Source organism: Dendrobates tinctorius, unplaced genomic scaffold (assembly GCF_039654945.1).
Source record: "Dendrobates tinctorius isolate UK_male_01 unplaced genomic scaffold, ASM3965494v1 ptg000263l, whole genome shotgun sequence".
NCBI lineage: Eukaryota > Metazoa > Chordata > Amphibia > Anura > Dendrobatidae > Dendrobates > Dendrobates tinctorius.
In genome coordinates, this window is record NW_027361930.1 from 8,046,895 (window position 1) to 8,068,620 (window position 21,726).

The following is a 21,726-nucleotide window of genomic DNA, read 5'->3' on the forward strand; positions in this document are numbered from 1 at the left end:
AGTCAGAGGGGAATTTCATGAGACTTATGGAGAATATGGAGTTATCGTACGTCCTAGCCACACAGCAGTTACATTTTCAAGATCTCTGGAATGGGCTGTACGCCTTCCAGGGTCTCTATAATTTGTAGCACCCCAGGGTGTGTAGATACGCAGAACGACTAGTATAAGCCAGATAGTGAAGCTGTGATTGGACTCCGAATGTAACGCGGGCCTGGCCAGATCCAATGGCACCAGAATCTTCTCACTATGCCCTTCTGTTGGGAAGTTATAAGCCTTTTGGCTTGGATAAGGCCCCTCCCAGGGGCGTAAAGGGTGTGACCAACCAAAGGGATAAATGTTGTTACTGCCATATGCTCTTTCTCATTGTAATGACTGCTGTTAACTTTGGTGCAAGTGAGGAAACGCGACGTGATCCCTCTGACGTAATAGGGATGTCAGGAGGGGTGGCAAAGTGCGGGTTCGTCACAGCGCCCCTGCTGTACCTTATTGTCCTTAGTTGAGAAGAAGCCTGTTTTAGTGTCTTCATATTGTCAAAAACAGCCAAGAATTAGTAATCCCTTTACCACTTCTGTACATCAGTATGCCCAATCCTTGTTTTCTTAACATCCAGCTGGGCTTGACCAGTAGTTCGCTAGGTTATATTTGTAGCTTTCTACTTACTTTAGCGTTCACCCAATCTATGCCTTCTGACAGCATGAATTTAAAACGTTACCCTCTTTTCTGTGGCTTTGCAAAAATGACAAAAATTTCCCTATTGTTTATTTTACAGCTACTTGAAGACTTTACTTTCTCTAATATTTAGATTAATTGTTACAGCTATTTTTTTGGGTCAGCATTTTTCATGGTAGTCTTGATGAGGGGTGGGGTGTAGTGCAAGGCTCTAGATAAATGAACAGGATCATGCCTCTTGATAAAGCTGGCAGTGCGCAAAGTGGTCTGCGCATCTGTGTGCCTTGCCACAAATATTATGTCAGTTCCTGCTGATGTAAGTTTTGTGGCGTTGAGAATGTTGGCGTTCATCACGCCCCCATGCATTCCTAGCTTCATCCACTTTTGTTGGAGCTGGGAATAAATGGCGTGAAGATGCTAAAAGTTGCAACCTCACGTTGTGCAAGGGTTTTGTGACTTTTCAAAATGTTTTATGCCAGAATTCTGGGCTGAAAGTTATGATGAATTGGGTGCTACAGTTGTGGCCAAAAGTATTGACACCTCTGCAATTCTGTCAGATAATACTCAGTTCTTCCTGAAAATGATTGCAAACACATTCTTTGGTATTATCTTCATTTAATTTGTCTTAAATGAAAAAACACAAAAAGTATTGTCCTAAAGCCAAATTGGATATAATTCCACACCAAACATAAAAAAGAGGGTGGACAAATGTATTGGCACTGTTCGAAAAATCATGTGATGCTTCTCTAATTTGTGTAACAGCACCTGTAACTTACCTGTGGCACCTAACAGGTGTTTGCAATAACTAAATCACACTTGCAGCCAGTTGACATGGATTAAAGTTGACTCAACCTCTGTCCTGTGTCCTTGTGTGTACCACATTGAGCATGGAGAAAATAAGACCAAAGAACTGTCTGAGGACTTGAGAAACCATATTGTGAGGAAGCATGAGCAATCTCAAGGCTACAAGTCCATCTCCAAAGACCTGAATGTTCCTGTGTCTACCGTGCGCAGTGTCATCAAGAAGTTTAAAGCCCATGGCACTGTGGCTAACCTCCCTAGATGTGGACGGAAAAGAAAAATTGACAAGAGATTTCAACGCAAGATTGTGCGGATGTTGGATAAAGAACCTCGACTAACATCCAAACAAGTTCAAGCTGCCCTGCAGTCCGAGGTTACAACAGTGTCAACCCGTACTCTCCGTTGGCGTCTGAATGAAAAGTGACTGTATGGTAGGAGACCCAGAAAGACCCCACTTCTTACCCCGAGACATAAAGCCAGGCTGGAGTTTGCCAAAACTTACCTGAAAAAGCCTAAAACGTTTTGGAAGAATGTTCTCTGGTCATATGAGACAAAAGTAGAGCTTTTTGGGCAAAGGCATCAGCATAGCGTTTACAGGAGAAAAAAAGAGGCATTCAAAGAAAAGAACACGGTCCCTACAGTCAAACATGGCGGAGGTTCCCTGATGTTTTGGGGTTGCTTTGCTGCCTCTGGCACTGGACTGCTTGACTGTGTGCATGGCATTATGAAGTCAGAAGACTACCAACAAATTTTGCAGCATAATGTAGGGCCCAGTGTGAGAAAGCTTGGTCTCCCTCAGAGGTCATGGGTCTTCCAGCAGGACAATGACCCAAAACACACTTCAAAAAGCACTAGAAAATGGTTTGAGAGAAAGCACTGGAGACTTCTAAGGTGGCCAGCAATGAGTCCAGACCTGAATCCCATAGAACACCAGTGGAGAGATCTAAAAATGGCAGTTTGGAGAAGGCACCCTTCAAATATCAGGGACCTGGAGCAATTTGCCAAAGAAGAATGGTCTAAAATTCCAGCAGAGCATTGTAAGAAACTCATTGATGGTTACTGGAAGCGGTTGGTCGCAGTTATTTTGGCTAAAGGTTGTGCAACCAAGTATTAGGCTGATGGTGCCAATACTTTTGTCTGGCCCATTTTTGGAGTTTTGTGTGAAATGACCAAAGTTTTGCTTCATTCTCTTTTGTGTTTTTTTCATTTAAGACAAATTAAATGAAGATAATAGCAAAGAATTTGTGTTTGCAATCATTTTCAGGAAGAAACTGAGTATTATATGACAGAATTGCAGAGGTGTCAATACTTTTGGCCACAACTGTATGTGTAGTGAATAGACCAAAATTTAAAGGGACATCATATGTACTTTGCCTAAAGTGGTTGGTCACTACTTTGCATGTATCTTCCATGTAACCTAACTGACATAGATGAGCACTTTCATTTTGGTCACAGATCTCTAGCTGAGAATACTCCTGGCCTGGCTTCACATTAAAATCCCACACTGTTCTACGCTCCGAAAACTGGTGGATCGATGGGGCTTGCGATGTGGGAGGTCATGGCTCCATTCAGCAGTGCTCATGCTCTCATGTATTTGGATAGTTTTAGGGGCGTTATCCTTATAGGGGATATCCACTACTAGGACAACCCCTTCTTGATCAAAATGTTTGGCGCCGATTAAAATAATAAGGCCTATACTTGCCTCCTGTGCTGGCGCAACTCCAGCGATGTTGGCACTTGTGGTCCCTGTGCTCACATGCGGTTGTTGTGACACTTGACGCAGGCGTCCAATCAGTGCCGACGTCACTGTCCCCACCTTCAAGCAAATCTAACATGAATTGGAAGTCCGGGCTGCAGCCAATTCCTGACTTTCTCTTCCTGCTCAATTCGAGAGGAGGCGTGGGAGGTGATGCAGGTACTGTTTTGGCGCCATCATCACATGTCACAACATCACGGGAGCCCCGGGAGACTAAGTGCTGACACAGGAGGTGAGTGTAAGCTTTATTTTATGGGGGACAAGCGATGAGTATGAGAAGTTGTCAAAGTAGTGGCAATTTTAAGCATTTATGGCAAAACCACTGACCTAGTCATGGAGTTAGTGAATAGATAGCCACATCTTGTTGGCTGAATTATATTTTTTTATCACATTTCCATTTTGGTAAAAATAAAAAATATAACTGCTTAACCCAGTTCTTTATGCCCTTGGATGATTTACTCTTGGTAGATCTCTGATAAAGTTCAACAGTAGGATGACGCTCATTTTCTTATGTTATATTACATAATCTATGATAAAACGATATTGTCTGATATTCACATCTGTGATCCGTTTCTGATTCTTCCTCTACTTAAATGTTAAACTCGACTTGTATATGTAATGCAATTATTTCAGTGAAACTTTAAATGTACAGTATAAAAGGCCAGTAGCTCCATTTATTAAAAAAATAAAATGGTTGCTTATTTTTATTTCCTCAGAAGGATCAAGATGTCGTCATAGAAGCAGGAACTGTGGGGGGCTCTCTGAAAAACTCGGTCAAGAAAGCAAATGAAGAACCTAGAGAAATGATTACGCCTGCCCTCCAGGAAGCCCTAACTAAGCAAGGTATGTCTAGCATGAAAACTCCATACATGATCTGTCCAAGACTCCTGCACTGGGCCAAACATTGCATCGATGGTTCCAGTGTAGCGTGGAACAATCTCATGTACTTTTGTCCATGGGACAAATTAAGTAACAAAACATGAGTTCTGTGATAGAAAAGTAGAACGTGTCTGGTAATCTGGTGATAGGCTTTTACTCAGTGATGCTCTCTTCTGCTCCAACTAGGACTACTGTCGGACAAATGACTTCCTTTTGGTCTTGCAAATGTAGGAAGTAATTGGTCAGTCAATATTTTAATAAGGGTTGTAAGAGAGGAGAGAACAATAAACGAGTTCTCCACCCATATAACCAGAAGTATTTGTGAAATATGGCTTCCAGATGACATTAAATAATAAAATGAAAGCTATGATATGACTGGTGTTGTTTTTTTTTAGTTTGCTTTTTTTCTTTTTTTATATTGGTAGGAGTGTGTTTGTAGGGGATGAAGCTTTTTTGCTAGTATTGGGCCTCCTTTACATGCAGTTTTTCTGGAAAGTATTGTTTTTTCCTGACTTCCTTTTTTTTCTCCCCAATAAAATGCCAGGAAAAAATTCTAGCTATATACACTTTTGTGGGACTGGTTCAACATTTTTCGTACTCTGTTCAAATGTAAAGTGGAAAATTATAGCACAACTGTCAGTACAGACAAAAAGTTGGCCTTCCTCAACTTTCATGGACCCACAGATGTGCTATCACTTGTGCCATATATTTGTGCCCAACGTAGTGTAAATCTACTTATTTCTGGTGCAAGTTCATTCACCCCAATTTATGTAGTGCATTTCAAAGTTAAGATTTTATAGGTCATGCTTGTTTTTCACCCTTTTTAACTTTTATGTTCCTCACAATACATCCATATGTAGTCTTATAACAAGACATTAGTACCGCTCACTAGTCTGCGACTACTTTTTTTTTTTTTGTTTAATAAAAAAAAATATAGGTATGCAAAGCCTGTTGACTTAAACAAACCTGATTTGTAAAAGCTGTCCCGTGTCCCTAATGATCCCCTAAATGGCCAGCTAATAAGTCAGCTCTGAACTTCCCCCTGATTGCGGTATCAAAGCGGCATCCCACAACCCTTCACGACCCATCTTGCTTTAAAGAGCAAGATCTTGCATTTTGCCTTACCCAGTGTTGCCACATGGTACCATTTTAGAGCAGTTGCTGTTTGGTAACCATTTCCTTAAGAATGTGGCAGCGCTGTGTTAATGCAGAGAGTGAGAGATCGCAAGAATAACGTAAGCTTTACCTTTTGCAGCAAGAACAATCACAGATTGTAGGTTCTTGTGCCACCTGTTCAGACCGGACTTTGTCTACACAGTCTGGTCTTTTATGGTAGGGCATAGTGGACCCTCCTGACCACTTTTGCTAATAGGTAATATTTAGAAAACTTGCCAGTTTGATGTTGACCATTCATTTCTTAAAGAAAGTCAGCCCCAGACAGGTGAGGAGTACTACTTATCTATAATAAAATCATCTGAATCCATTCATTTAAAATTGATGCTGTGTATTGTCTTCTACTGCAGCTGACTAGAAGGGAACGGCACTGTCTGGCACAACTCCGAGCACATATTCACGACAGATCCCTAATGATATGCTCTTAATCTTGATGCAACTTAAGGAAACCTAGTAGATGCCCAAGTCTTCCTCATAGTTATAGTGACAATCTGTCATCTCTCCCTTTCCGCATTTTATATATGGTATCATGGCATATAAACCAAGAAAAACTGTAATCCGTGCTTAATATTCAAAGCCGAAAGTGCCTTTGTAAACAAATGCTTTGAATGTTCTCTTTTTAGGAAGTAATTTTTAAAACCGGTTAATTTTTCCTGTGAAAACAAGAGTTTTGTAAAGGTATAGGTTTTTTAGTTGTCGTACAGTCTTTATTTTCTTTTTTCATTCCATTGCAGCACTGTGATTTAATAAATCAAGGTAGATGTATTAGGTCCTTTTAACGATGCGTGAAATTATGTTCATATTCTGGTTAGATGGGGATTGAAGTTCACAGGTAATAACGAAGTGTCTCTTAGGTTTGATTTAGAAAGAGAGATGGTCGAACATTAACAGTGATGACATTTTACTGCAAAAATGCTTCACTACTGTCAAACTTGGAGTAAGTTACCTTTTTGTGAGGTCATCCTGGCCATTTTTTTTCCTTGTCTCTACTGCTAAATAGTTATTGGTAGGTATGGGATAGGATCATACTGAAATATATGGGGAGAAGAGCTGGTATAGAGATAAAAAGTATTTTGACGTTATGAGATAAGTTGGTGATATAACAGACATACAAGGGAGATGGACAGGCCATGAGGGAACACACAAGGTATTCTAATGCAGGATAATGTAGAGGAATTCTGCTGCGGATCCGCAGCGGTTTTGATCCTGCGGATCCGCGGCAATTTTTGCTGCAGTGTACAGTACCTTTATATTATATGGAAATCCAAAACCGCAGTGCACACAGTGCGGATTTTTCCGCAGTTTCAAAACCGCATCTTGTCACTTCTTTGTGCGGAATCCGCAGCGGTTTTACACCTGCTCCATTGTAGAGGTGTCAAACTGCAGGGGAAAACCACAGGCTAATCCGCAGATAAACCGCAGATCTTTTGACCTGCGGATTTTGCAAAATCCGCGCTGATAAATCTGCAGCAGAATCCGCGGCGTGTGCACACACCCTATAAATGTTACTAGAATTATGGTTGTAACTGGCATCGTGCAGGTGGGTTGTGCTGTACTGCTGAGGAGGACAAGAAGTCCCAGTATGGCTTTTCTGACATGGATCCAGCACTAAATCACTGGCTACATAGAGCAGTGAGAGTGCAGAGTCCCAGCCAGTGAGTACTAGAACTAGAGAAGGTAGATTTTTTTTTTTTTTTTTTTTGTAAGATTTGGTTATAAAAAAAAAAAAAAAAAATACAAAAATTGCATTTGAAGGTTGGAAAACTCAGTTTGGGGACCCATCACTTTATCCTCATTACCCCCATCCTTGTTTTTCATTCTGCCTCTCCAAAAGTAAAATAGAAAGTGATTAAAATGTCATGTGCCCAAAAATCCAAAAATGATACAAGTAAAAACTACAACTCCTCCGACAAATAAACAAGCCCTCACATGACTGTCAGCAGAAAAATAAAAAAAAACTATAGCCTTCAAAATGCAGTTATGAAATACTTTATTTTTTTAAAAAGCATTTTTTTTGTGTTTATAGTAGGAAAACAAAAAAAAAAAAGGCTAAATTAGATGTGGTATCTCTGTAATCGTTCTGACCTGAGGAATAAAGCTGTGCAAGTCACATATTGGGGGCATTCATGAGAAATTGTGAAACATGTTATGGGCCCGTATTTTAACAATTATCCCTTGTAAAAATTGGACATCTGGGTTTAATACAACATTTTAGTAGCTAAAATGTAATTATTTTCTTCACCATCCAATAGTATATGTGTCAAATGAGCATATTGACACCACAGGTGTCACAGATTTTTATAATTTACTGAGGGGTGCAGCTTGCAAAATAGGGTAACTTGAGGTTGATTTCTGCTGTTTTGGCATCTCGGATGTGGGTGCCTTTGTGAATGTGATATTGCACATGCAAATCATTCCTGCAAAATCTGCACTCCACTATGCTGCTCCTTCTTTTCTGGGTTTTGCACTGTTCCTCAAATATATAGTCCGTAAAGGGGTTGTCCACTAAGACGATCCCATCTTGATCAAAATGTTTAGACCCCATAAAACGATAAACCTTGTACTTGCCTCCCGTGCCGGCACCATTCCCACGGTGACTGCACTTGCTCTCCCGGGAACTCTCTTGCGGTGTTGGGACACGTGAAGTCGGTGCCCAATCGGCACTGGAGTCATTGTCCCTGCCTTCGGACAAATCTGTCATGAAGAGGAAGTCCGGGCTGCAGCTTATACCTTCTAAGCTTTGCACTGTGCCTTAAACTGTCAGCAGGATTGAGCTCTATAAATTAAAGGCATTGCCATAATGGCACTGTGGTGCTGATTTAATATAATACCGGATTTGAAGGGATCCACTCAGTGATTGTTTAATACTCACCTTATGAAGTTTTCATAAAATGATGTTGTGTTTCGGGCCGGGGCATGGGGGCAGGGTCATCTTCATCTTTTTCTCTGCCCCCACCAGCCTCCTCTGCTTTTTGTACAGGTCACTAATTACCGTATTCATTGACCTTGTTAGCGTGGGTGGTCTAGAGCAGGAAGCTCCGGGAGTGGAACCTCTGGACCGTGGCACCGAGGGACCCCGGACGAGCTGCCAGGTGGAACCGACCCTTATACAGGGACCGTTAGGAGCAGGCCCAGGGGTTCGAGTACCACGGTAGCCGGTACCGAGAGGGGCGGCTCAGGATGGACCGGAGTAAGACTGAGACTTGAGTAAGACGGCAGGAACACTGAAGGCAGGACTGGAGTAGGACGGCAGGAACACTGTAGACAGGACTGGAGTAGGACGGCAGGAACACTGTAGGCAGGACTGGAGTAGGATGGCAGGAACACTGGAGACAGGACTGGAGTAGGATGGCAGGAACACTGGAGACAGGACTGGAGTAGGATGGAAGGAACACTGGAGACAGGACTGGAGTAGGACGGCAGGAACACAGGAGACACAACTGCGGAAGAGATCAAGGAACACGGGTAACAGGGCTGAGAAGCTGCTGCGGGGAGCAGCCGAGAACAGAACTGCAGGAGCAGAGTGCACACGATGAAGCAAGGCCAGAGTGCTAGGAAACGCAAAGATCAGGTGCCTCCCTCAGGGGGAAGCGGCCTGATATGGCACCGTCTGGGCATCCATTGGTCCAAAGGTGCTTCCGGGTCAGGGCACAGCCGGAGCATAAGAAGCAGGAAGGAGCCCGTCTCAGGTGACCGCAGCGGCCGTCGGGTGGAGAGAGGCTGCGGCGTGGGAGCGGAGGCCGGGAGAGTATGGCGGAGCGGTGTAACAGACCACCTTCCTTTTTAAAATTCCGCAGTGGATGTGCAGAGTGCTAGCAGGATTCCCATGTGCCTGACTTCAATAAAATGGCGCCGGAGGCAGTGCATGCGAAGATCGAGATTTTGGCTCAGTTGTTAAATTCCTTGAGGTAAGTTGCAAAATGGTGTCAGCTGTGGGGTTTTGGTACTTCTGGGGCTCGGCAAATCCGACATGTAGTTCCAATCTATTCCAGTGAAAATTGCACTAAAATTTATATAGTGCTTCTTCCCTTCCGAGCTGTGCCATGTGCCCAAACTGTTTTTTCCCTACATAAGGGGCATCATTGTGCTAAGGAGAAATTGTACAACAAATTGTTCTCTCCATTTTCTCCTGTTTTATCCTCGTTAAAATGAAAAATTTGGGGCTAAATTTGTGGAAAATAAGTTATTCTTTCAGGTGCTTCACAAGAATTAATACAAACCTCCTACATGTGGTTTTGAATGCCTTGAATGGTGCAGTTTTTAAAATGGGGGTCACTTTTGTGTGTTTTTTGTATCTTGGGCACCAAAAACTCACTTCAAATGTTTAGTGGTCCCTCTTTAAATTTTGTTGGAAAAGTGAAAAATTGCTGCTAAACTTAAACCCTTTACATTTCTAGAAAAAAAGTTAAAAATGATGCTGATGTAAATTTGATTTGGAGAAAGTGTGGCTTATTACGATTTTTATTGGTATGGCTATCTGTTCTAAAGGCATAAAAATTCACAGTTTGAAAATTGCAAAAATTTCCTATTTTTTTTTCTTCATAAATGCTAATCATGCTAATCATCGCATCACATTAAATTTACCGCTAATATGAATTATGTGTCATGGAAAAAAATTCTCATCGCTGAGATAAGTTCATGCCTTTCAGAGTTATTACCACATAAAAGTATAGTCAGGAAGGTGAACACCTGGCTTTACTGGTAAAGGGTTAAACAAAAGCTATGCAGCTCAGATCCCCCTTGTCATTGAACATTTGCACTATCGTTTATTTCTTGTTTTTACAGTGTTGAATGGTTCCTCAAGATTTCCTGCCATTCTTATTTAAGCAGGCATAAGACCAGAAAACTGAAGTTCTGTGTGTATTACATTCTTCGGTTATCACTAAATAACATGATCTGTAGAGCTTTACTATTTTTCATGCCAACTGTCATCTGACCATTGGGCCTGAAGTGCTGTAAAAAAAAAATTGTAATACCAGAATACCCTTAGGCCTTAATTATTTTCTGGACTTTCTTTTGTTAGCATCAGGTAATAATTCAACAATAAAGTCTGAGACCCAGTTTCTTCAAATCCTTTATGCTAAAAGTCTGTCCTAAAAGCTTTGAAAAGTCACAATGCGCAACGTGAAGCTGTGTTAAAATTTTACATTTTAAAGTGTTCTAAAGCAAAGTCTCGCATAGCTCTGAAAAAGTGGGTGGAACTGTGGCTGAAGGGTGCGTGGCAACCCCTGCTTCTCAAATTCATGACTAGTGGAGACATTCCTTGCCCCATGAAGACATTCCTTGTTCCCACAAATTTTACTCTCCTCCACAAATGGAGTAAGACTTGGGTGAGGCATGCCAGTTGTCAAACGCTCGTGATTCATTAACCCCTTCCCAAATAGTGACACAGCGTATGCGTCATGAAAGTCTGTGCCAATCCGACCAATGACACATGCTGTGTCATGACTTTAAAGCCTCCCTGCGGGTCGGGTGACGGGTCAATGAAAGGTCACTCGACCCGCAGATACAGGGGGCTTTGTACTTCACCACAGGGGGCGTGGCTTCACCCCCACGTGGCTACGATCGCTCTGAATGCCTGAAAAATGAAATATTACAAACCAGCCATGGCCGATGCTGCAGTAGCATCGGACATGGCCGGAGACAGTTATCTGACCCCCCCCCCCCACACCGACTGACCGGTGCAATCGGCCCCTGCCACCGAATGACAGCGGTGATGTGCTGCCGCTGTCATCATCTGCTCTCCCCGCCTTCCCTCCGCTCCCCCCCAGCTTCCGATCAAGTTCCCTCCCACTCCCGGTACCTACCAAGTGCCGCTGTCGCTCCCGGTGTCCCGCGGTCCCGGATCATGGGCGCCGCCGCTGCAGATTCCATTCATTCATTTTGATCACTCTGATAAACTCTCACAGTGATCAAAATGAAATAAAAAGTAAATAAACCCCCGCTTTATCTCCCCCATTGGTAGGCACAAATAATAAAATAAAGAAATTATTTTTATTTTTCCGTTAGGGTTGGAATTGGGGTTAGGGTTGGAGTTGGGGTTAGGGTTGGAGTTAGGGTTAGGGTTGGAGTTAGGGTTAGGGTTGGAGTTAGGGTTAGGGTTGGAGTTAGGGTTAGGGTTGGGATTAGGGTTAGGGTTGGGATTAGGGTTAAGGTTGGGATTAGGGTTAAGGTTGGGATTAGGGTTAACCCCTTCCTGACATCCGACGTACTATCCCGTCCATGGCACCCGGGCCCGTATGACCGTGGACGGGATAGTACGTCTACCGGGATCAGCGGCGCCCACGTGGTGAGCGCCGCTGATCGCGGCCGGGTGTCAGCTGATTATCACAGCTGACACCCGGCACAATGTGTCAGGGGCGGTCACGGACCGCCCCCGACACGTTAACCCCTTGCACACCGCGATCAAACACGATCGCGGTGTACCGGGGGTTAAAGGGAAGCATCGGCAGGGAGGGGGCTCCCTCCGTGCTTCCCTGAGCCCCCCACGGCAGCGCAATGTGCAGCGCTGCTGCGGGGGACTCCTTTCCTCCAGGTCCCCGAATCCAAGATGGCGACGGGGGCCTGAGGAAGCTGGCTTCCTCAGTGCCTGCAAAGCGCAGGCATGAGGAAGCCTTCTGCAGTGCCTGTGTCAGATCGCTGATCTGTCACAGTGATCTGTGATGTGACAGATCAGCGATCTGTCACAGGACAGTGATGTCCCACCTGGGACTATTTAATAAAGTAAAAAAAAAAATAAAAAAAAGTGTAAAAATAATTTAAAAAAAAAATCGCCAAATATATTAGGAAAAAAAAAAAAATATTCCCCCAATAAATCCATTTTTTGGAAATAAAAAAAAAACCAATAAAAGTACACATATTAGGTATCGCCGCGTCCGTAACGACCCGCCCTATAAAACTGTCCCATTAGTTAACCCCTTTAGCGAACCCCTTAAAAAATAAAAATAAAAAACGAAGCAAAAAATAATGATTTATTATCATACCGCCAAACAAAAAGTGTAATAACGCGCGATCAAAAAGACGCATATAAATATCCATGGTACCGCTGAAAGCGTCATCTTGTCCCGCAAAAAACGAGCCGCAACACAGCATCATCAGCGAAAAAATAAAAAAGTTATAGCTCGCTGAATAAAGCGATGCAAAAATAATTATTTTTTATATTTAATAGTTTTCATTGCATAAAACCGACAAAAACATAAAAAAAGACCTAAATGAGGTATCGCTGTAACCGTACTGACGTGAAGAATAAAACCTCTTTATCAATTTTACCACACGCGGAACGGTGTAAACGCACCCCCCCCAAAAGAAATTCATGAAACGCTGGTTTTTGTTCATTCTGCGTCCCAAAAATCGGAATAAAAAGCGATCAAAAAATTCCACGTGCCCGAAAATGGTACCAATAAAAACGTCAACTCGTCCCGCAAAAAATAAGACCTCACATGACTCGGTGGGTCAAAATACGGAAAAATTATAGCTCTCAATATGTGGTGATGCAAAAACTATTTTTACAATAAAAAGCGTCTTTTAGCGTGCGACAGCCGCCAAACATAAAAACCGCCATAAATAGTAAATCAAACCCCCCGTTATCACCCCCTTAGTTAGGGAAAAATAATAAAATAAAAAAAATGTATTTATTTCCATTAGGGTTAGGGCTAGGGGTGTGTTGGGGTAGGGGTAGGGTTAGGGTTAGGGTTAGGGTAGGGTTAGGGCTAGGGTTAGGGCTAGGGTTAGGGGCGTGTTGGGGTTCGGGTTGGAGTTAGAATTGGGGGTTTCCACTGTTTGGGCACATCAGGGGCTCTCCAAATGCAACATGGCGTCTGATCTCAATTCCAGCCAATTCTGAGTTGAAAAAGTCAAATGGTGCTCCTTCCCTTCCAAGCTCTGCTATGCGCCCAAACAGTGTTTTACCCCCACATGTAGGGTAGCAGCCTACTCAGGACAAATTGCAAAACAATTTTTGGGGTCCAATTTCTCCTGTTACCCTTAGGAAACTAAAAAATTGGGGGCAAAAATATCATTTTTGTGGAAAAAAATGATTTTTTTATTTTCACATCCGAGTGTTATAAACTTCTGTGAAGCACTTGGGGGTTCAAAGTGCTCACCACACATCTAGATAAGTTCCGTGGGGGGTCTAGTGTCCAAAATGGGGTCACTTGTGGGGAGTTTCAATAGTTTAGGTACATCAGGGGCTCTCCAAACGCACATGACACCCGCAGACCATTCCATCAAAGTCTGCATTCCAAAACGTCACTGCTTCCCTTCCGAGCCCCGACGTGTGTCCATACAGTAGTTTTCTCCCACATATGGGGTGTCGGCGTACTCAGGACAAATTGGAGAACAACTTTTGGGGGTCCAATTTCTCCTGTTACCCTTGGGAAAATGAAAAAATTGGGGACTAATTGATCATGTTTGTGGAAAAAAATACGATTTTTTTATTTTCATGCCCGGGCATTATAAACTTCTGTGAAGCCCTTGGGGGTTCAAAGCGCTCACCACACATCTAGATAAGTTCCTTAGGGGGTCTCGTTTCCAAAATGGGGTCACTTGTGGGGGTTTCCACTGTTTAGGTACATTAGGGGCTCTCCAAAGGCAACATGACAGCCGCAGACCATTCCATCAAAGTCTGCATTCCAAAACGTCACTACTTCCCTTCCGAGCCCCGACGTGTGTCCATACAGTAGTTTTCTCCCACATATGGGGTGTCGGCGTACTCAAGACAAATTGGACAACAACTTTTGGGGGTCCAATTTCTCCTGTTACCCTTAGGAAAATAAAAAATTGGGGGCAAAAATATCATTTTTGTGGAAAAAAATGATTTTTTTTATTTTCACGTCCGAGTGTTATAAACTTCTGTGAAGCACTTGGGGGTTCAAAGTGCTCACCACACATCTAGATAAGTTCCGTGGGGGGTCTAGTTTACAAAATGGGGTCACTTGTGGGGGTTTCCACTGTTTAGGTACATTAGGGGCTCTCCAAAGGCAACATGATACCCGCAGACCATTCCATAAAGTCTGCATTCCAAAACGTCACTACTTCCCTTCCGAGCCCCGACGTGTGCCCATACAGTAGTTTTCTCCCACGTATGGGGTATCAGCATACTCAGGACAAATTGGACAACAACTTTTGGGGTCCAATTTCTCCTGGTACCCTTGGGAAAATAAAAAAATGGTGACTAAAAGATCATGTTTGTGGAAAAAATACGAATTTTTTATTTTCACGCCCTGGCGTTGTAAACTTCTGTGAAGCACTGGGGGGGTCAAAGTGCTCACCACACATCTAGATAAGTTCCTTAGGGGGTCTAGTTTACAAAATGGTGTCATTTGTGGGGGGGTTCCACTGTTTTGGTACATCAGGAGTTTTCCAAACGCGACATGGTGTCCGATCTCAATTCCAGCCAAAAATGTCAAATGGCGCTGCTTCCCTTCCGAGCTCTGCCATGCGCCCAAATAGTGGTTTACCCCCACATGTGGGGTATCGGCGTACTCAGGACAAATTGCACAATAACTTTTAGGGTCCTGTTACCCTTGGAAAAATAAGAATTGAGGGTGAAAAGATCATTTTTGTGGAAAAAATATGATTTTTTAATTGTATGGCTTTATGTTATAAACTTCTGTGAAGCCCATGGGGGTTCAAAGTTCTCACCACACATCTAGATAAGTTCCTTAGGGGGTCTAGTTTCCAAAATGGTGTCATTTGTGGGAGGTTTCCACTGTTTTGGTACATCAGGAGTTTTCCAAACGCGACATGGTGTCCGATCTCAATTCCAGCCAAAAACGTCAAATGGCGCTGCTTCCCTTCCGAGCTCTGCCATGCGCCCAAATAGTGGTTTACCCCCACATTTGGGGTATCAGCGTACTCAGGACAAATTGCACAATAACTTTTAGGGTCCTGTTACCCTTGGGAAAATAAAAATTGGGGTGAAAAGATCATTTTTGTGGAAAAAATATGATTTTTTAATTGTACCGCTGTACGTTATAAACTTCTGTAAAGCCCTTGTGGGTTCAAAGTTCTCACCACATATCTAGATAAGTTCCTTGGGGGGTCTAGTTTCCAAAATTGGGTCACTTGTAGGGGGTTTCCACTGTTTAGGTACATCAGGGACTCTCCAAACGTGACATGGCGTCCAATCTGAATTCCAGCCAATTTTGCATTGAAAAAGTCAAACGGCGCTCCTTCCATCCTGAGCTCTGCCATGCGCCGAAACAGTCGTCCCCCCCCACATATCAGGTATCTGCGTGCTCAGGACAAATTGCACAATAACTTTTGCAGTTCAATTTCTCCTGTTACCCTTGGTAAAATAAAAAAAATTGAACCTGAAGTATTTTTTTTATGAAAAAAAGTTAGATGTTCATTTTTTTTTAAATATTCAAAAAAAAAATTCCTGTGACGCACCTAAAGGGTTAATCAACTTCTTGAATGTGGTTTTGAGCACCTTAAGGGGTGCAGTTTTTAGAATGGTGTCACTTTTGGGTATTTTCTATCATATAGACCCCTCAAAGTGGCTTCAAATGTGATGTGGTCCTAAAAATAAAATGGTGTTGTAAAAATGAGAAATCGCTGGTCAACTTTTAACCCTTATAACTTCCTAACAAAAAAAAATTTTGGTTCCAAAATTGTGCTGATGTAAAGTAAACATGTGGGAAATGTTAGTTATCAAGTTTTTTGTGTGCCGTATCTCTGTGATTTAAGGGCAAAAAAATTCAAAGTTGGAAAATTGCGAAATTTTCAAAATTTTCGCCAAATTTCCGTTTTTCTCACAAATAAACGCAAGTTATTTGAATGAAATTTTACCACTAACGTGAAGTACAATATGTCACAAGAAAACAATGTCAGAGTCACTGGGATCCATGGAAGCGTTCCAGAGTTATGACCTCATAAAGGTACAGTGGTCAGAATTGTAAAAATTGGCCCGGTCATGAACGTGCAAACCACCCTTGGGGGTGAAGGGGTTAAGGTTGGGATTAGGGTTAAGGTTGGGATTAGGGTTAGGCTTGTGGTTTGGGTTATGGTTAGGGTTGGGATTAGGGTTAAGGGTGTGTTGGAGTTAGGGTTGTGGTTAGGTGTGTGTTGGGGTTAGGGTTGGAGTTAGAATTGAGGGGTTTCCACGGTTTAGGCACATCAGGGGGTCTCCAAACGTGATATGATGCCACCATTGGTTCCAGCCAATTTTGCGTTCAAAAAGTCAAACGGTGCTCCCTCCCTTACAAGTCCCGACGTGTGCCCAAACAGTGGTTTACCCCAACATATGGGGTATCAGCGTACTCATGACAAATTGCACAACATCTTTGGTGGTCTAATTGCTCCTGTTTCCCTTGGGGAAAATAAAAAATTGGGGGATAAAAAATGATTTTTGCGGGAAAAAAAATAGATATTTTTATTTTCACGTCTCTGCGTTATAAACTGCTGTGAAGCACTTGGGGGTTCAAACTGCTCACCAGACATCTAGATAAGTTCCTTGGAAGGTCTAGTTCCAAAATGGGGTCACTTGTGGGGGGTTTCTACTGTTTAGGTACATCAGGGGCTCTGCAAATGTAATATGACGCCCGCAGACAATTCCATCAAAGTCAGCATTTCAAAATGTCACTACTTCCCTTCCGAGCCTCGACATGTGCCCAAACAGTGGTTCCCCTCCACATATGGGGTACCAGCGTACTCAGGACAAATTGGACAACAACTTTAGGGGTCCAATTTCTCATGTTTGCCATGTGAAAATAAAAAATAGCATGCTAAAAAATCATTTTTGAGGGAAAAAAATTATTTTTATTTTCACTGCTCTGTGTTATAAACTTTTGTGAAGCAATTGGAGGTTCAAAGTGCTCACTACACATCTAGATAAGTTCCTTAAGGGGTCTAGTTTCCAAAATGGTGTCACTTGTGGGAGGTTTTCACTGTTTAGGCACACAGGGGCTCTTCAAACACGACATGGTGTTCGATAACGATTGGAGCTAATTTTCCATTCAAAAAGTCAAACAGTGGTTTATGGTTTATGAGGTATCGGTGTACTCAGGAGAAATTGCCCAACAAATTTTAGGATCCATTTTATCCTGTTGCCCATGTGAAAATGAAAAAACTGAGGCTAAAGGAAAATTTTTTGTGAAAAAAGTCCTTTTTTTTTTTTTTTACAGATCAATTTGTGAAGCACCTGGGGGTCACTATGCATCTAGAGAAGTTCCTTGGAGGGTCTAGTTTCCAAAATGGGGTCACTTGTGGTGGAGCTCCAATGTTTAGGCACACAGGGGCTCTCCAAACGCGACATGGCAACCGCTAAATATTCCAGCATATTTGCCATTCAAAAAGTCAAATGGCGCTCCTTCCCTTCCGAGCCCTGCCATGTTGCTCATGTGAAAATGAAAAAATGATAAAAGAAAATTTTTGTTGGAAAAATTAAAATGTGCATTTTTTCCCTCCACGTTGCTTTAGTTCCTGTGAAGCACCTGAAGGATTAACAATCTTCTAGAATGTAGTTTTGAGTAGCTTGAGGGGTGCAGTTTTTAGAATGGTGTCACTTTTGGGTATTTTCTGCCATATAGACCCCTCAAAGTGACTTCAAATGTGATGTGGTCCCTGAAAAAATGGTTTTGTAAATTTTGTTGTAAAAATGAGAAATCGCTGGTCCACTTTTAACCCTTATAACTTCCTAACAAAAAAAAATTGTTTCCAAAATTGTGCTGATGTAAAGTAGACATGTGGGAAATGTTATTTAGTAACTATGTTGTGTCATATAACTCTCTGGTTTAACAGAATAAAAATTTGAAAATTGCAAAATTTTCAATGTTTAAACCAAATTTCTGATTTTTTCACAAATAAACGCAAACATTATCGACCTAAATTTACCACTAACATGAAGCCAAGTATGTCACGAAAAAACAGTCTCAGAATCGCTAGGATGCGTTGAAGCATTCTAGTGTTATTACCTCATAAAGGTACACTGGTCAGAATTGAAAAAAAATGGCCTGGTCATTAAGTTCAAAATAAGGCTTGGTCACGAAGGGGTTAAGAATCTTGTGCTCCTCAATGAATCAGGAACGCCCGGCTCCAGCGCTCCTTGTTAAGACCGGCTTGAAAATCTCTCTAGTCTTGATGAATCTGGACCTAGATGTTAAAAATTGCTTACGTTCTTTCTCTCATTAAGGTCCTGAGTTTGTTCATTTCTCTGTCCAGTGTGTTGGAGCCTACTGTGATATTAGAGGGGTTGTCAAGGCAAATAAGTTGTTTAAATGTGTTTGAAATTGAACTTGATTAACCCTAGTAATTATACCACCATTCAAATTGTTCTCCTGAAATCTGCACTGGTCCAATTCACATTTTGGGTATCATTTGACATGACGTGAGCCTCCCTCTTCCCTGCCATATTGGGACGTGACTGGATTTCTGACTGAATCAAGACAGCCTTTTTAGAGTATATTACTAAGAAACACAGAAAAAGTGGCGCAGGCAAGCACTTCAGAATGAAACCAGGAGTGGAACTCCCTGGTATTGAGACATGAGGAAAGCTATCATAATGAAAGTATATTGGGAAGTTTAAGCAATTTCAAACACATTAAAGTAACATTTTTATTTGGCAGGACACCCTCTTTTATTGCGTTAAGTCCAGTGAAAATAGAAATTGTATTTGTTTTGTCTTACATGGTTGCCTTTTGTGAATTCTCTCTCTGGCTTCCCTCTGGCAATTACTGAAGGTAGTGGAGCTGGTCAGATTGACAGAGGGGTTGCGAGTTCTCTTTCTGGGCTCCCTCTGGTGGTTACTGGAGCTGATCTGATTGACAGAGGCTTGCCACCTGATAATGTGGAAGACGATTGGAGATCTGGGGTTTCAGATTGGGATTTAAGACAGTTGACTCCCTCAATCCCTGCTGGTGATTTGCTTCCTGTGCCTGCTGAGGTCTCCTGCTCTTTCCCTGCATGTTCAGCTAAGTGGTTCATTTGCTATTCTGTTTGCATTTGATCTGATTTTGTCTATCTCTGCTTTGTGCGGGTCAGCCAGCTCCGGTTGGGGCTGTGCTGAATCACCGCCCATATGTTACTGCATGTGCCAGTTTGTTTTGTCCCCTGTTATAATGGTCTATTTTTGCTTTCAGAATATACCAGAGTGCTGATATAGTGGGGGCGAAGTCGTGCGACTTCAGTGTTTTTTGTGCATCAGACGTGTTGGACTTTTTGCAGGGTTTTTTGCGTGATTGCAGACAGTGTCTTTCCTTTCCTGTCCTGTCTAGTCAGTGTGGGCCCCATCGTTTGCTCAGTCTATTTTTCTGCCTGCGTTTGTGTTTTCATCTTGTCTCACCGACAGTATACAGTATGTTTGAGGGCTATCTATTCTTTTAGGGCTGCTCCGGGGCGGTTTAGAATTCCCCTTTCTTGCTTTAGGCTTAGTTAGCTCTCCGGCTGTGCTGAGGCGTCTAGGATCATCGTAGGTACGCTCCACGGCTGCTGCTAGTTGTGTGGACAGGATCAGGGGTCTGCAATCCGCTTAGTTACCAACCTCTCTGGTTTTCTGTGGCTTAGCCTGGGCCTGCTATCCTCCTCGGTGACCCATTCACAACAGTTTACCTAATCTTCTATAGTCGGGAGCACACAGTTCCACTGCCTTCTGGTTGCCAGGAGTGGTACGCTCCTGCAGAATGACCATGTGGGCTAGCATCTTGGATGCACTTCTGGCTCAAACTGAGCACTTTTCTAAGCTGCTAGCAAAGGCATTTGTAGAAGCACAAAGGGACTGGAGCTGGCCAGGTGTAGTCAGATTGAGTGGTGTTTGTAGGCTAAGTTTTTGGTGAGTCTTACAGTTCCAGTACAGAATATGGGATTTATAAAAATCTCATGCCCTCTGTTTCTTTTATAGACGGCATAAACTGACCTGCGGTGTGTCGTGTGTGTTTCAAATCCACCATATGTCAATTTCTGTCAATTTCTCTTTTGGCTATGCTGACTTTTATGTGCACATTTTTCCCCATAGACTTGCGTTGGGTGTGGAAACACATAGTCATGTGCACATTACATATGTCTTACAAATAAACTTTTGTGAAAGCCAAATACCAGGAAGTATCAAAAACAAAGCTTTATTTAAAACATGACATATCAACAAGAGCCAAAAACCACAACATCAATCACGTGATAAAAACTCCATGTGATAAAAACACACTAAAAAATGAAATGGGTGCAGAGATGGCACAGAACATCTGTAACATCAAAAACCCACCAAATACTTTTCATGGGAACATAGCCTGAAGAATAATATTGGCAAGCGGCACAACCTCCTTGCACAGGTATCAAACACCTGCAAGACTGCTGAGAAGCTGGTAACCTAGGCAACAAGTTTAGATTATAGGATTAAAAATTTCTCCATTCTTGAGAATTGATGGGATTTAATGATTTAGTAACATCAATAACCCTTAAACTTGTGTTTTAGTCTAGTAGTATCCTATATAAAAGCAAATTACTCTTTTACAATTGCTATGTGAACATGAAATCTATTTGTTTATTTTCATATTTTAGGTGGATTTGGAGTTTCCACTCTGTTTCTACTCCAAAACTTTATAATAAGTCATAAATATTGAGCTATGTGTACAGAGAGTCTACGTTTTCATATAGTCACTTAATGGAGGTTTTCTTGGATGACCTATTGGGTTTACAATGGAAATCTCTGGTGAGCCTAGGTGTACTGGTAGAAAATGGGGCACCAACCACATGTGATGTTGCAATTTGCAATTCATAAGTGGTTTTTGCTAGAAAACTATTGCAAAACACTTGGAAAAATTGAAATCCTATTTGCGCAATATGAGATTAAGCAACAATTTTGAGAATTTGGGCGTTTTCCATCAGTTTGAAAAAGCGATGTCAAAGTGGCTGGAGCTAGGAAGTGGTCGAAACTGTGCGTAGCTATCCTCACAAGTAAAAAAAAAAAAAAAAGAAAAAAAAAAATTTAAATGCCTGAAATGTTAATCCAGTCTGATTGGAGTCCTATTTCTGGTGAGGTGTAAGGGAATTCACCCTAATGAGATGATATGGTGGGCACCTCTTAATGAATTCACTGCATCGCACTCCCGGGACCGGCAGATTACACTATTACAGGCTGGTATGACATTTTAGAGAAAAGATTTTGTAAAGCCGGTAGAAACCGGAGTAGTCCAGTGACGTCCCTGGCCCGGCTTCTCTACATATTAAATTATGTAAATGTTTTCCTGGATCAACTTGTCTGTGATTTTGGGAATTTACATCATGTTTGGTAATGTCTCCAAAATTCAGGAGTCCAGGGTCTCGTGCTGTTGTTATAATCTCATTATTATTATATCCTCATCCCCCCCCCCCCTTTTTAGATGTAATTTTCGTCTGCCGTCATTTTTTATCCTCACCGTGATGACACCTGCTTGTGTGATTTAAATGATTTTACATCAATCACTTTCAACCAAACCAGCTGCTCAGTTATGGAGGGAATTGTAATGCAATTCATTTTT

At 42.2% G+C, this 21,726-nt stretch overlaps 1 protein-coding gene across 3 annotated transcripts in view; it reads left to right on the forward strand.

Annotated features, from left to right (window-relative positions):
* Positions 1–21,726, forward strand: part of LOC141069428 (S-adenosyl-L-methionine-dependent tRNA 4-demethylwyosine synthase TYW1-like) — a 452,148-nt gene that overhangs the window by 106,298 nt on the left and 324,124 nt on the right. For all 3 annotated transcript variants that reach the window (XM_073558957.1, XM_073558955.1, XM_073558956.1), the window contains exon 8: positions 3,943–4,069. In XM_073558957.1, coding sequence (XP_073415058.1) covers positions 3,943–4,069 — 127 coding nt within the window. The remainder of the gene's footprint in view (positions 1–3,942; positions 4,070–21,726) is intronic.